Raw genomic sequence first — 13,060 nt, 5'->3', positions numbered from 1 at the left:
AAGAGATGGAAGCAAACCCAGTTTATCAAGCTCTCTGATAGGGGCTGAAAGCCTCAGGTCCTTCTCTGTGCAGTTGGGGTCCTCTTTGAAATTGGCAAAAGCACTGAGCTTTATTTCATTAACTTCTACCAAAAAAAACGCAAGATGCCAAACTGAGCTCCAAGGGAACCATGCTCACCAGCAGAACAGGATCTCCTGCTTAAGTCACTAATTACTATTGCTGTAAGTTGAGCTCCATTCTCCACTACAGTACAAGAGACAGAGGAGTTGAAGGCCATCAATGGTAACGCACAACACAAAGCTTGTCCAGTGGGATTCCTTGTAGCATCCAGTCTAATTTAATCGTGATTAATATTGACTCAAAGTGAACAATTTACCTCTGCAAAAAGATCTCTGAAGTAACTAATGAATGGAACAGGCTTGTGGTTTGGACTTTTTTTGGGGGGGTGGGGGTAAAAATATGAATCCAGGAGTATGAAGAAACAATGCAGTGAATCAAGTGTTTTAAACAAATGCACCACCATTTTAGTGCTCTACATTAACCTTGTTGATAGTAAAACGTCCTCACAAACTCATACTTCAATGCACACATGCAGTTGGAAATGTCCTAACAGTCTTTCTTACTCATCTCCCTGCAACAGCTGTTTCTCTTAGGGAAAATATTCTCTCGATAACCATCTGATTTTCAGAGGGATTTATTTTTGTGTATTGAGCAAATTGTTAAATTTGGCTTCCTAACTGAGAAATTTGTTTCTATACTCGACAGATCTTAACAGGTTGCTTGAGATGCAGAGGTGTTTGTTACTTCCAGCTTCCACTGTAGATAAGATAGGATTTCTCCCATGCTCAGAATGAAGCATGTGTTCATGTATTTTTTGGATCAGGACCTAAGCAAACAACATGAGGATGGATGTGAGAAATGGATATATGACTGAGTTGAAATTTTACCCCGGCTGTGTCTTTCTGTCTTTCTAACACGATGATTTAATTCATTTTCAGTTTTCAGCATAAGGGGAGTTCTGGTGTGTTTGTACTTAAAAAAACAACAAACAACCCCCTCCCCCTGTGCAAACCCTACGTAAAGAATTGAAACTGAACAACTGATACAAGATAGAAAATGGTCAGTCAGCATCTTCTCTGTCACCATTCAGTATCACAAAGCACAGCTATTGTGATTAAAGGTATTATGAGTCATGGATCAATATTAGCATTTCACATTTAAGGAAAAATGTAGCTGAAGAGAAGAAAATGGTGTAAAAAACTGAGGACAAGGAGTTATTTGTGGCATAGTTTGACAGAGAAAGTAACAGATAAGTGGTCTTTCCAGAACACACTTGTAAAATTCAGCCAGAAGAGAAGACAGCCTCTCACCAATAGATGGGGCAAAGCAACCAAAAAAGGGACATGCAGATGCACTTGCCTCCCATGATCTGCTTTCATAGCAGCTCAGAACAGACATGGAGTCATCCCAACAACATCAGCGTTTGTAGAGTGCCTCAAATGTAAGCACAACTAAAAAATCCCCAGAAAGATGTGCTTTGGGATGTGCTGATGCTGTTGACATAATTCCTGAGGAGCCCTGCATTGGCTTCTAGGGACATTGGTTCAGATGTTATTGCAGGAGGGTCCTGCATTTAAGGAGCTCTAGTCCTATCAGGAGACACCAGGTTGAGACCATCCATCACTTAAAAAAGGCTTTGCTATTCAAAGAAAGGAATCAACAGTCCAAATTAGCCCAGCACAAGAAAAAATACCACACTGTAGACACAACTGGATGGAGTGATATCAGACAGCAGGGCCACGGAAGTTCCACTTGGTCCTACTCCACCTCTACGTGGTATTGCTGAGAGGCCCTGCTGAAGATACAGGCTCCAAGAAGGGGTTTCCACGAAGAGTGCGTGCAGTACTGGGAAAGAAGGCAAAGGTACCTTTAGAAAAACAAAGTCAAACTGATTCAGCGGCAGAGTGAACTATGCATAAATGCAGGAAAGAAAGTGCAAAATTTACCTTTGCAGTCTTTTGTTGACAATTACATTGGTTCCTCCCTAATAGCCTGATTTTGTTCTCTCTGCCAATAACTGAACCACCTCCCACTATGAAACACACATTTTTCATGGCCCTACAACAGGAAGCTTCTATCAAGAGGTGAAAATCCTGTCAGGACCCAGTCTCAGCCCAAGCATCCCCAAGTAATTACTCTCTTGAACTTTCTATATTCTGGACCACAAAAACCTTATGCAACCATCTTGAAATGGAAGCACACTGATCCTTACCCTAAATTGCCACTAATAATCCATTTCACTGCTCTTCATGAGAGCAATCATCCAGAACGTCATGCCCAAGACTGGTTTACTCAGGTAGCTTCACCACATGTTGCACCAACAAATGCTACACCCACTAATGGAGAGCTCTTCTGATAAAAGCCTCTCTGAGATGGATGTAGAAAGAACAATTTTGCGTAATGACCACCAGTATCCCTGGGAGATGCAGAGGATGCTGACAGCCTGCTCCAGCTGACTGCGTACACCAGTACATCTACTGCCCTACTGGATTTCTGGCTTTCTGCAGCCTGGGCTACAGCAAATGACCGGGACACAGAGAAATAAAATGGCATGATCACATGAAAGCTGTAGGAATACATCATACATGTCCTTCATAGAGCCCGCCCTTCCGCTGCTGTCCAGAGCAAATCAGGTTCACTTGCATATAAATTTTTGTTATTGTAGCCCTTCTCCTGATTTCTGAGTACTCTTCAGAGCAAGGACTATTCTTTCTAAGTATACAGAAAAGACCAAACTGACACCAATTATTTGTGATTAAAAAAAACCCATAAAACAGCAGCAGGACAGCTTGTAATGCTTAACCTCAAAATCTCATGCCATCTGTTTTCTTTGATTCCCTTTTTTAACTGAATTCAGATTAAAGTACCTGATTTAAATGATCACCTTTTTCAGTGATCATTTGATGAATTATATAGATGACAGTCCCTGTCCCAGATCCAGTCTTCAGTGTTCACAAACCATAGAATCATAGAATGGTTTGGGTTGGAAGGGACCTTAAAGATCATCTAGTCCCAACGCCCCCTGCCATGGGCAGGGACACCTTCCACTAGCCCAGGTTGCTCAAAGCCCCGTCCAACCTGGCCTTGAACACTGCCAGGGAGGGGGCAGCCACAGCTTCTCTGTTGTCCCTTTAAAACTCTGATCTAGAAGAAAATAATCATGGAGTGTTTTTTTCTTGCTGGTAAAGACTCTGATGTGTGCTTTCTACATGCTGAAGCAAAAACTGGTGTATGAAAACTTTCTTTAAATCAAGACTACACAAACTCAGTTTGGAAAACAAAGGCAAAACATGGATCTTTCATAAAAATGTTTAAACCAAATTACTTTCAAACTGTTGTTTTGAAACAAAAAGTTTTCAAATGTTCATTAAAATCCAAATAATGTATGCAGTGGTGTGTGTGTCGTGGAGTGGGACATCTTTAAAAACAATGGGGGGTGTGTATTTTTTCAGGCTTGTGTTTCATCCAGGTCATTCCTTAGACAATGTAATGCAGGGACAGTTCCCAGGAAAGAAATATGACACTCTCCATATTGGAGGAACAGCTGTGCTTGTCCTCCAGGATCTGCTAAAAGATGCTCTCCTCTTCCAGTGTGTACCTTGCTGAAAGACAGCCTGGGAAAGGCAGAGCTATTAAGATTTAGGTTCTTCATTCCCTAAGGAAGCTCTGGAAAGGAACAAATACCTTGTCTGTGACTACATCAGTAGGCTGCTTGGCCTAAATCTCTTTTCCATGAAAGAAGGGATGGCTATGTTTTAGAAGGAGGTGAACAAATGCCATTCCAAGATGGAAACCAAAGTCTGATGACTTTTCCAGATATCTGTCTCTGGAGGCAAAGCTTGCACGGACATATTTTCTGTATAATATTCCATGCTGATGACTAGATTTTCTTACGCTATGAGAAAGGCTGCGATAAGACCTTAACCCATGTCAAAACAGACCGTGGTCTGGGCTCTTTAGGGATTGCACCAGCTTTATGAGCGAGAAGAACCTCCAGGACATGCAGGAGTATCCTGTCTGCTGCCACAATGAGAATAAAATGCGTAACTATGCTGCTGACAGCCATTTCCCCTCCAGTGTCTGTGCTTGTCTCCACTTCAATTACTCCATGTAATTTCACCTCTCAAAGTCCCCACAGACCCCTCCTATTGTCTTTGCACTGTCTCCCCCTTTATTTCCACTTCTCTCCCATCAGAAACGAGACTGTTGCAGCTAGTTTTGTGGAGCAGTCCATGTTATGTCCCTTGCTACTTCAACTCTCCATTTCTCCCCCATTGCATCTGAGTGGTTTCTGGTATCATCTCCTCAAATCTGCTCCTCATTTCTCACTCCAGGCACTACCAGCACAATTCTTGTGAATTATTTTCAGTAATGCTGCATTAGAACACCATATTGCTCTCTCTGCCTAAATCCTGCCTTACAAACCAAGACAAAAATAAGAGGATATAGAAAAAGGTTGTTTCTGATGACACTGAAAACTAAAAGCCTAACAGTTCTGAACAGTTACCTATGATGCGTGCTCTATAGTCAGCTTCAGTGATAGTGTCGTAATTCATAAGTAGATGAGGTCTCCAGTTATTTAACCAGGTGACATTGTAATTGGAGCACCAACATTATTTTTAAAAATAAAGTCTTTTCAACAAAAATTCTCTGAACTGTCTCTCTAGCTCTGTAAAAGTACTAAGTAAAATTGACTTTGTACATAGCAGTCTCTCCAGGAGAATTTTTTGCTTCCAGTGAAAGGCAGTATTTGTTTAATTTCATCACTTACTATAAGATATGGACATGATCTCTTCTGTCTGCAGAGGAAGATTTATTTCCCTATGTGTTCGCTTTGAGTTGGATTCCTGAGTCAGTGCAGCAAATGAGAAAAACAGCAAAAAACCGTCCCGTATGTTCTTTTGTTTCAGTACTACTAGTGATCTGCACCGGTGAAGACTTTTTCTTTCTTTTTGTTAAAAGTATAGATCTTATTAAAGATAGCTCTGAGCAATATCTTCCAATTTTGAGCAGCACTGGCATAGTCTGAATTCAATCTGAGCTTTGCAGCTGGGGCCTGTATCCTTTTCTTACATTCTACAGTATTAACTTGCATTATAGAAAGGATGTTAAGGATACCATGCATTTCAGAGGATATCATTTATTTCCTGAATTAGTTAAGAAAGCTCGGCTTGAGCTTACACCCTAAGGACAAGTCTATGCTAATTAAATCATTGCCAGCCACAACCATAAAAGGTACAGCTTGTACTGGTCTTCCTCACAGGTCTTAGTTTTACCACCACGCTATCTAGCATAAGGCAAAACCTCAATAACAGCCCAGAGATATTGCAAGTGTGAGGTATGGCATTTTTGTTTAAAACTCAAAGAGTTTTGACTTGTTTTGCTGTCTCACAGGTGGATGGCATATACCTGCTCAGCTTGGGGAATCTAGAATGGTTCAGTGGACCATTTGTAAGTATGTGCTTTAGGAGAGCTTCAGACTCCACTGATGGTATTAGCTGGATATTCATCAATAGGAGCCCATCCTTAACCCAACAAATGTTTGCATTTGGAGCTGAATATCAGCCCTGGTAATTCAGTGATACAGCTCAGAGTGTCTGAGCCCTTGGCTAGCACTGGGGAATCAGCTCCCCTCTCTGAGGAGCCTGCATGGTCCACTTAGTGTATACTGCCTAACTGCAGATCTTCTTCCTCCTTAGGATACCCCTCATGCCTAGAAAAGCATTCACAAAGGTACCTCATCAACTGCCTTCAACCCCTTCTCTGAACTCTTCCTATCAACAGATGATGGGATAGACAATATATATACATACATCTATGTATACCGAGATTTCAGGTGACCATGCAGAAATGCACAGCTTCGTTGTTTCCTTTGCTTGGTATCCATCCATCTATTTCAACTGAAAGTGCTTTATAGAAATGCTCATTTTTCAGTCTGCATTTCAACAGCCTACTGCAATAGAACTTTGGCCCATGATTAAGGTTTCTGGAAACTAAAATAGTACAAATAAATAATAACAACATAAACACATTACGAGTTCAGATATCTGTGTCCTTGCTGCAGGAAAATCATTCATATCCAGAGGGGAAATAAGACCCAGAGTGTCTACTCTATGGCTTAATGATGTTGCAAGATGCACCATTTCTAAAATATCTGGAAAATAAATGCTCATTTTTGGGGGTGCTGGCTGGACAACATGGAGCAAATAAGCACATGGGTTCACCACTATAGCTGATTTAGAACAAAAAAAAATGTTGAAAAATCTTTTTGGATTAAAATTTAGTTTGAGTTGGTGTTTGCAAGGAGAAAGGCAAAACTAGGGCTACCCTAGTGTAACAAAACATCCCCAGGCTAGCTGAGAAGTTGCCTCCTGGCTTTGACAGGATTTGACACTTAATTAACTCTCAAATGTGACCACACCCAGTCAATGGTCCTTGAGAGTTGGACTGACATAATCTCAACTGCAGTTCATCACTGGATCTGCTGACCCTGCTCCAGAATAGCTCCCAGGTTGGTACTCTTGCACCAGCTGCCTGATCCTTCTGTGAGTTCTCAGTTGGACTGAGCACAACAGCAAATATTTCTCTTGATGAAGGCCAACAGTAACTTCAGATTGTCTTTTCTATGTCTTTCAGCAACAATATGCCTTCTACAGCTTCTATATTCACTCCTTCATTTTGCCCATACAACTATTAATGGGGTGAATCAGGTCAGAAAACAAAAGTGTATTTAAATTTAAAACAGCAGAGGAAAGGGAGGTTATTTTAGTGTTCCAAACTAGTTTATATATGGCCAGCCCGAATCAGTTGGCCCTCAATGCCATGGAGATAGCACAGGAACAGGTGACAGAGAGTTCCATACATGACTTGAAAGAATATCCATGTAACTACAGAACAAGGAAACCACTTCTCTTCTTGGGTATTTTTGAGGCATAGTTTGCTTAAGAATAAAAAATGCTGATAAAGTGCTTAAAAAACCTAATGTCACAAAAAGTGCCGTTAAGCTGAAAAGTAGTTTTGTCACAAACTGAATGTAAGCACTTTCTCCAAACAGAAATATGGAAATCTGCAGTAATAAGTCCAGAACAGAGTGCTGCTGCAAGAATAGGAATAATATTTTTCCATTCTTACAGTTAGCTTGGAGGAACTGTCAATTTAAGTATTCCTTGAATGGGGTAGCATTCTATGTTTTAATTAACATAAAATTTGCTAACTTTATTTAGCCTGTGCTGAAAGGAAAATTACTTAATGCTATGTCAGCAGTTTTCTCAGATACATTTATGAAGTTGCTAACACATGCGTATATATATATTTTTTAAAAGTTGCAGGAAACTTGAGTTGAGCAAGTGTGACATTGTTTGGATAGATACTGTCAGATTTCTCAGAAATAATGCATGGAGAAAAATCTTCCCCAAAAAGCAAGGAAAATCCTTTCCCAATGGTTCAGAAGGCTTGGGGGGACCTTTTAATGTTATCCAATGGAAAAACCAAAACCAACAATATCTTTAAAATCCATTAGAAATACTGTCTTCATTCCTCTTGAAGGCTGCTGATGAAATACTTGCAAACCAGATACTGTACCAAAGGAAGAAGTCTTAAAATTATGTAAACCAGTATCAAGTGGTGTTTCGCCCGGCAAGGTTCCCAGCTGGACACAAGGGCCCTCACCTGCACAGGGTCGCAAGCCCTTGGATTGCCTCTCTGATGTCCTCCACAGACATGTGAACAGCTCATTACAAAAGCTCTGCCACAGAAACCATTTCTAGATCTTGTTTCCTGGTTACAAGGGCATAGCTTGCCAGAGGAAATAAATGAAAAATCAGCATCTGCTGTCTAGCAGTGTGCTTTTTGTTGCAATACATCACCAACAGCTGTAGTAATGGAGGCTCTTCATTTCTGCCCAAAATTTAACCAATTATTGAACCAAAATACCAAAGCCAAAGACTCAGTTTGTTAATTTATTGTTGAAAAGGGAATGAATGAAATGCTCAGTTTTCTCCTGAGTTTAAAGTGAGGTTGCATCTTTCATGCTTGAGGACATTCCTGCAGATATTTTTCTTATTGCAGGGGTGACCCTACAAAGCAACTCGGGTCAGCTGAGTTTGGCTACAAAGTTAGCCAGAAACCAAGCCAGAGGCAGGTGTCAGTGTTATTATAATACAGCGCAGAATGGCTTGATCCAAAGTGGAGCCAAATCCTCTCTGATGATGCTTAACATACACAGCACTATTTTGCCCTTATGATGTTACAGATGGTGCAATTTGGAGCACTATCTTGCCAAAAGCTTTAAAAAAAGGAGCTAAGGGGTTATTAACTTAAGACATCCTTCCTCACAGGGAGAATAAACATTTAGTTTTAAGCTCCTGTCTCTACCTTCCTCAGTAAGCCACCACCTATCCCTCTATAAGAAGTAGAAATATGAGTATCAAAGTCACAAAACCAGACTTGTGCTCAAAGAAGTGTGCTTTCTGAACAGCAAATACCTTTTAAACTGCTTCTTCCCTCAAGACTGCAGCACAGAAGGTATATCTGCAATTGCCAATTCACACAGCCAACAATTAGCTGAGACACTGTCCTAAATATTGCAGAACACAAACCATTTCTTTCCCTCCGGAATGATAGTGCTCTGTGCACACGCAATGGGCAAATCACATACAAAACACCTCCTTACGCCCCTGTTCAAAGATGCTGAAAAACTGCAGAAGGTAAAAGTAATTGCTGCCAGACAGGCAGACTTCTCTCCATCACAACAGGATAGATTTGTTGGGATCTTAAAGGAGAAATACCAACTTCAAAGATGAGGAAAGAACAAGGTCATGGTATGCTACATTGCGGTTCCAAGTCACCTTTTGCCACAAAATATGTTTTTCCACAAAATATGTTTTTCCACATATTATATGAAAATGAAGAAATCATCACTTACCTGAGGGCCGATCAGACCATTGATTCCTGGGAATCCTGGTTCTCCCTTTTTACCCTGTGTGTTCAACAGAAGAGCAAGTATTAGACACCGGGGCAAAGGCAGCTGCTGATTTTCCAAAGTCTTTCACCACAAAACTGGTAAATCACCGCCATGTGGGTACACAAAACACAAAGGCTAGAGGCAAAGGCAGCGCACGCCATTTGGATGTGGAACTCCAGTTTGACAGGTCTGTATCTCTCCATATTGTGGTAACAGCCCCCCCATGATGAGGGTTGGTCTCATGCACATCTTGGCGTCTCTCACACTCTGCAGTCCCACCTGGGTGCTGCCCACAGAGGGCCAGAGAAGTCACAGCGCTGCGATGCAGCCAAGGGAGGTACCATGTGTAGACACATACTGAGGAGAGGCACCTTTCTTGCTGCAGTCAAGCTCTTCACCCCTCCCCAACAAAGTCAAGCAGTGTCCCTTGTGTTCCTTGCACTGTCTCTTGCATTAAGAAAGAAAATAATTAAGAACTCTGGTGCATGGATGAGTATAAAAGATTCACAATCTCTAAACAAGAAAACAGGATCTATGAGGCATTTCTAACTAGGGTTGACATTACCACCAAGGGATGGAGCTCACTGACTCTTCTGCAAGCAAAAAAGATTCCTCCAGAGAGAGCTTCACTAGTGCAAGGGAAGGATGAGCCAGGACCTGGAGTATACCCTTGAGAAAAGTTCACCTATATAGATGCTGCGGCACGTGTGTTCCCCATAGGCTTGACCTCAAATAGTTCACAGGGAAAAGTGCTACACTAGAAAAAACAGGAAGGATGGAGTAAGGATGCATGAAGCACTGCAACTAAGGCAGAGGTTGGATTTATTTCTCAACTCAACAGCTGACTTGCTGTGTTACTTTAGTCAAGGCACATATTTTGTGATTGAACTTTCTTGTAAAAACAATCTATCCTTTCCTGATGTGTAACAGACACTGAATCACTAATACTTCTGAAGTTGTTAGTAATATACAAGGAGGGTACAAGAGGAGCCATGTAAATATCTGAAAGAAGTGATTTTTTTCTCCCTCATTTCTACTTTTCATCCAAACTGATTTTCCTTTTAGAAGGATATTATAATTAACAGGTTTCATGTCACTGATGATGTCACTGGTCATACAGATGTGTAAGAGTCATATATATAATTTTCCCTTTATTTTTCTTAATTTAAATATGTTCAGAAACAACACCTATAAATAACAGCTTCCTGCTGACCTGAATGAAAAAGCTAAAACATCACAAACAAAACAAGTTTTCATCATATTTTCCCTGGTTTTGACTGAGATTCATTAGTTGGTGTGTCAGAATCTGGTATTTTTCTTATTTTTCTCATAACAAAAAAAAGCTGCTGTCATATACAAAAGAATTTAAGAAGAAAATTAAGGGCTGATTATGAGGTCCTTGGGAGTCAGTAGTCCTTTCCAGGACCCTAATACTAATAAAAATCTCAATTTTATACTCAAGTACATGCACTATTCATGACTGCTCCCTCTATTTTTTCAACATCCATCACTTCTTTGCTAAAAAGAGACCATTTTTAACCTGAAGGACTCATGTCACCACATGATTCAACGTAAGTTTTCTAGGTAAAGATGCTCATTTTGCCAACTGCCAAGGTGACCATGCAAAGGACACTGTTAAAATAGCCATTTAAATAAATAAGCTTATGAATAGAGCATACAAGATGCGTTGTGTGGAGCCAGACACAGAAGATGAGTATGCCTGCATGTCATCTCCAGCTTCCTATCAAAATGGGAGTGACGCATTAAGGTGGCTGGTTCCACTGAGGCCAGCATACAACACAGTGTAACTGATTTCTTCATGTCCTACCAACCTCATTGGTCACTGAGCATAATTAGAACCCACCCTGTACCTCCCTTCGCAATGTTTATGCATCTCCTTAGATTCTAATTCAAGACTCCATTAGAGGCAGGAACCTGATATAAACATTTTTAATAATCCTTTGAAGGAGCATAATGGAACTAGCTTCCTAAGTAGTCACCCTAAATCAGATATCACAAGTTGGAGAGCATGAACATACCCCATTGTGTGCTCTATACAAAACCACAATGGGTGATACACACATTAGCATTCAGGCCAACAAAATCCCAAAGAGCCTTGTAACCTGGCAAGTTAAGAGATGTGAGTAGTACACATAGACCTTATTTTGGAGGTCCACAAGGGTGTGGCTTTAGCAGCTTTACAGCTTAAGGGCATTACCTAGTTACAGTTTGCTGAACTGCCATTTTTTGGAAACTTGGTCCCACCTATATATTACTTGGGGTACCTGAGGAAGGTGGTAGCAACACCACCTTCTCTCCAAACCCATCTGAAAAGCCGAGAAGGTGGAGGAAGGACATATTTTGCCTCCTGTGACAAGTATGCACCAATTGTTCTGTTTCCATGCTGATGGCCGGGCATGCTAATCTGCTGCAGCAATGAGAGATGTGAGAGAAGCCTATCTTTTCCTTGGGTGAAATGCTAAGAAACTTTGGTGCTTTTCAAAACACTGAGAAATCCCTTAAAGCAACATATAATTATACTGACAGAGAGGCTGAGAATGTAATTTCCCATTGTGAAGGGGACATTTTGGCCACTCAGAGGTTAGCCAAAATCAAACTACAACAAATTTGCTCCATAACATTGCAGCCTGCTTATAAAGTACAGAAATAATTGCTGGGAGAAATTATACCTATGAGAGCAAAGCTCAGCAAAATGTCACATTGCCTAATAATATGACAGTGAAAACCAGCAATTATGCTCTGTTACTTATAGTAAGAATCAGCTAAGTGTGTGAGAATGTGTATCCTTTGACTGTAAAAAAATATGTTATTTGCCTTCATCAGCAATTTGAACAATAGCACAGTTAAAAATGTATGTTTTATTGGAAATTAATACATTTACCTTACTGACAATTACAACTTCACTCTGGATTTAAACTATGCCATCAATCCCTTTTTACTACTTTATGTTAATTTGCTTACATTTCGATTTCTGCACAGCTGAACATGTCATCTGAACATTTCAAGCACCCACAAACATATGTCAACACAATCATCCATTGGAAAGATCTCTACCATACAGAAGACAGGAAACCAAAGGAAAATGTTGGCTCCACACTGCTAGAGGGAAAATTTTAAAGGTATCACGGCGCAAGACTGTTTCTCATCTTGCTGTCCAATAGCCAGAATGGTCATACATTTTCATAACATGTTTTTCTCTTGAGGGTTGGCCCCAGGAACAGGGGTGGATTTGGTACCAAGTACATAGGAAGCATCCTTAATTGTGAACAAATATGACTGCTAGCATAAATGCCAACTATTTCCTTTGTAAGCTAGATGGGATGCTAGGATTACCCTCTTCAGCCCTGTCCTTTTACATCTACATTATTAGAGAAGCCAGAAGAAATTCAGTTTGAGCTCCCTGAAGGCACCAGCCTTTTACAGTCTCTACGTGTATTAGATAATGACAGTAAATTATGAAGTGAGAGCATCTCCCTAGCTTCAAATGCCATCAGGGTTGGCCAGTTTATGGGTGATTATTGGGGTTGTGACAAAGGCAAAGATGGTCTAGAAGGACTTCTGGACATCGAGTTGATATAAGAGTTGAAACTTAACTGGCCATTCAAGTTCTGACTGGCCAGAACAGGAATATCATATGCAACAACCCACTCAGACAGGAGAGAGATGGGTCAAGAAGGAGAAAGTCAAATACATGTATTTCTGTCCTGCCATCAAACACACAAAGAAGAGTTCAGCAGCTCTCCAGCGATCTTCATAATCTATCTATCTATCTATCTATCTATCTATCTATCTATCTATCTATCTATCTCCCCCCTGACAGCTAACAGGAACAAATCTTTCATGTACTGGCAAGTGCTCTTAACACATCTCTTCTAGGTAGAAGGTGTGCACTGAACCCAGTAGTCCCCAGTTTCAACAGGATCCTTCAGGCTCTATTGTAAAACAAACATGTAGCATTTACTGAGACTCACAGCCTTGTAATCTAGTTGTAAAGAATCAAGAAAGGTCTGTTAAGC

General features: G+C 40.6%; 1 protein-coding gene across 1 annotated transcript in view; it reads right to left on the bottom strand.

The window, feature by feature from the left end:
- The window catches only part of COL22A1 (collagen type XXII alpha 1 chain), a 220,431-nt gene that overhangs the window by 72,704 nt on the left and 134,667 nt on the right, over window positions 1–13,060 (bottom strand). Inside the window, exon 23 of the mRNA XM_074830381.1 lies at window positions 8,985–9,038. Within this exon, the coding sequence (XP_074686482.1) occupies window positions 8,985–9,038 (54 nt within the window). The remainder of the gene's footprint in view (window positions 1–8,984; window positions 9,039–13,060) is intronic.

The sequence above is a fragment of the Strix aluco genome, chromosome 1 (genome assembly GCF_031877795.1).
Source record: "Strix aluco isolate bStrAlu1 chromosome 1, bStrAlu1.hap1, whole genome shotgun sequence".
Taxonomy (NCBI): Eukaryota; Metazoa; Chordata; class Aves; order Strigiformes; family Strigidae; genus Strix; species Strix aluco.
This window is presented reverse-complemented; position numbering and strand designations above follow the sequence as displayed.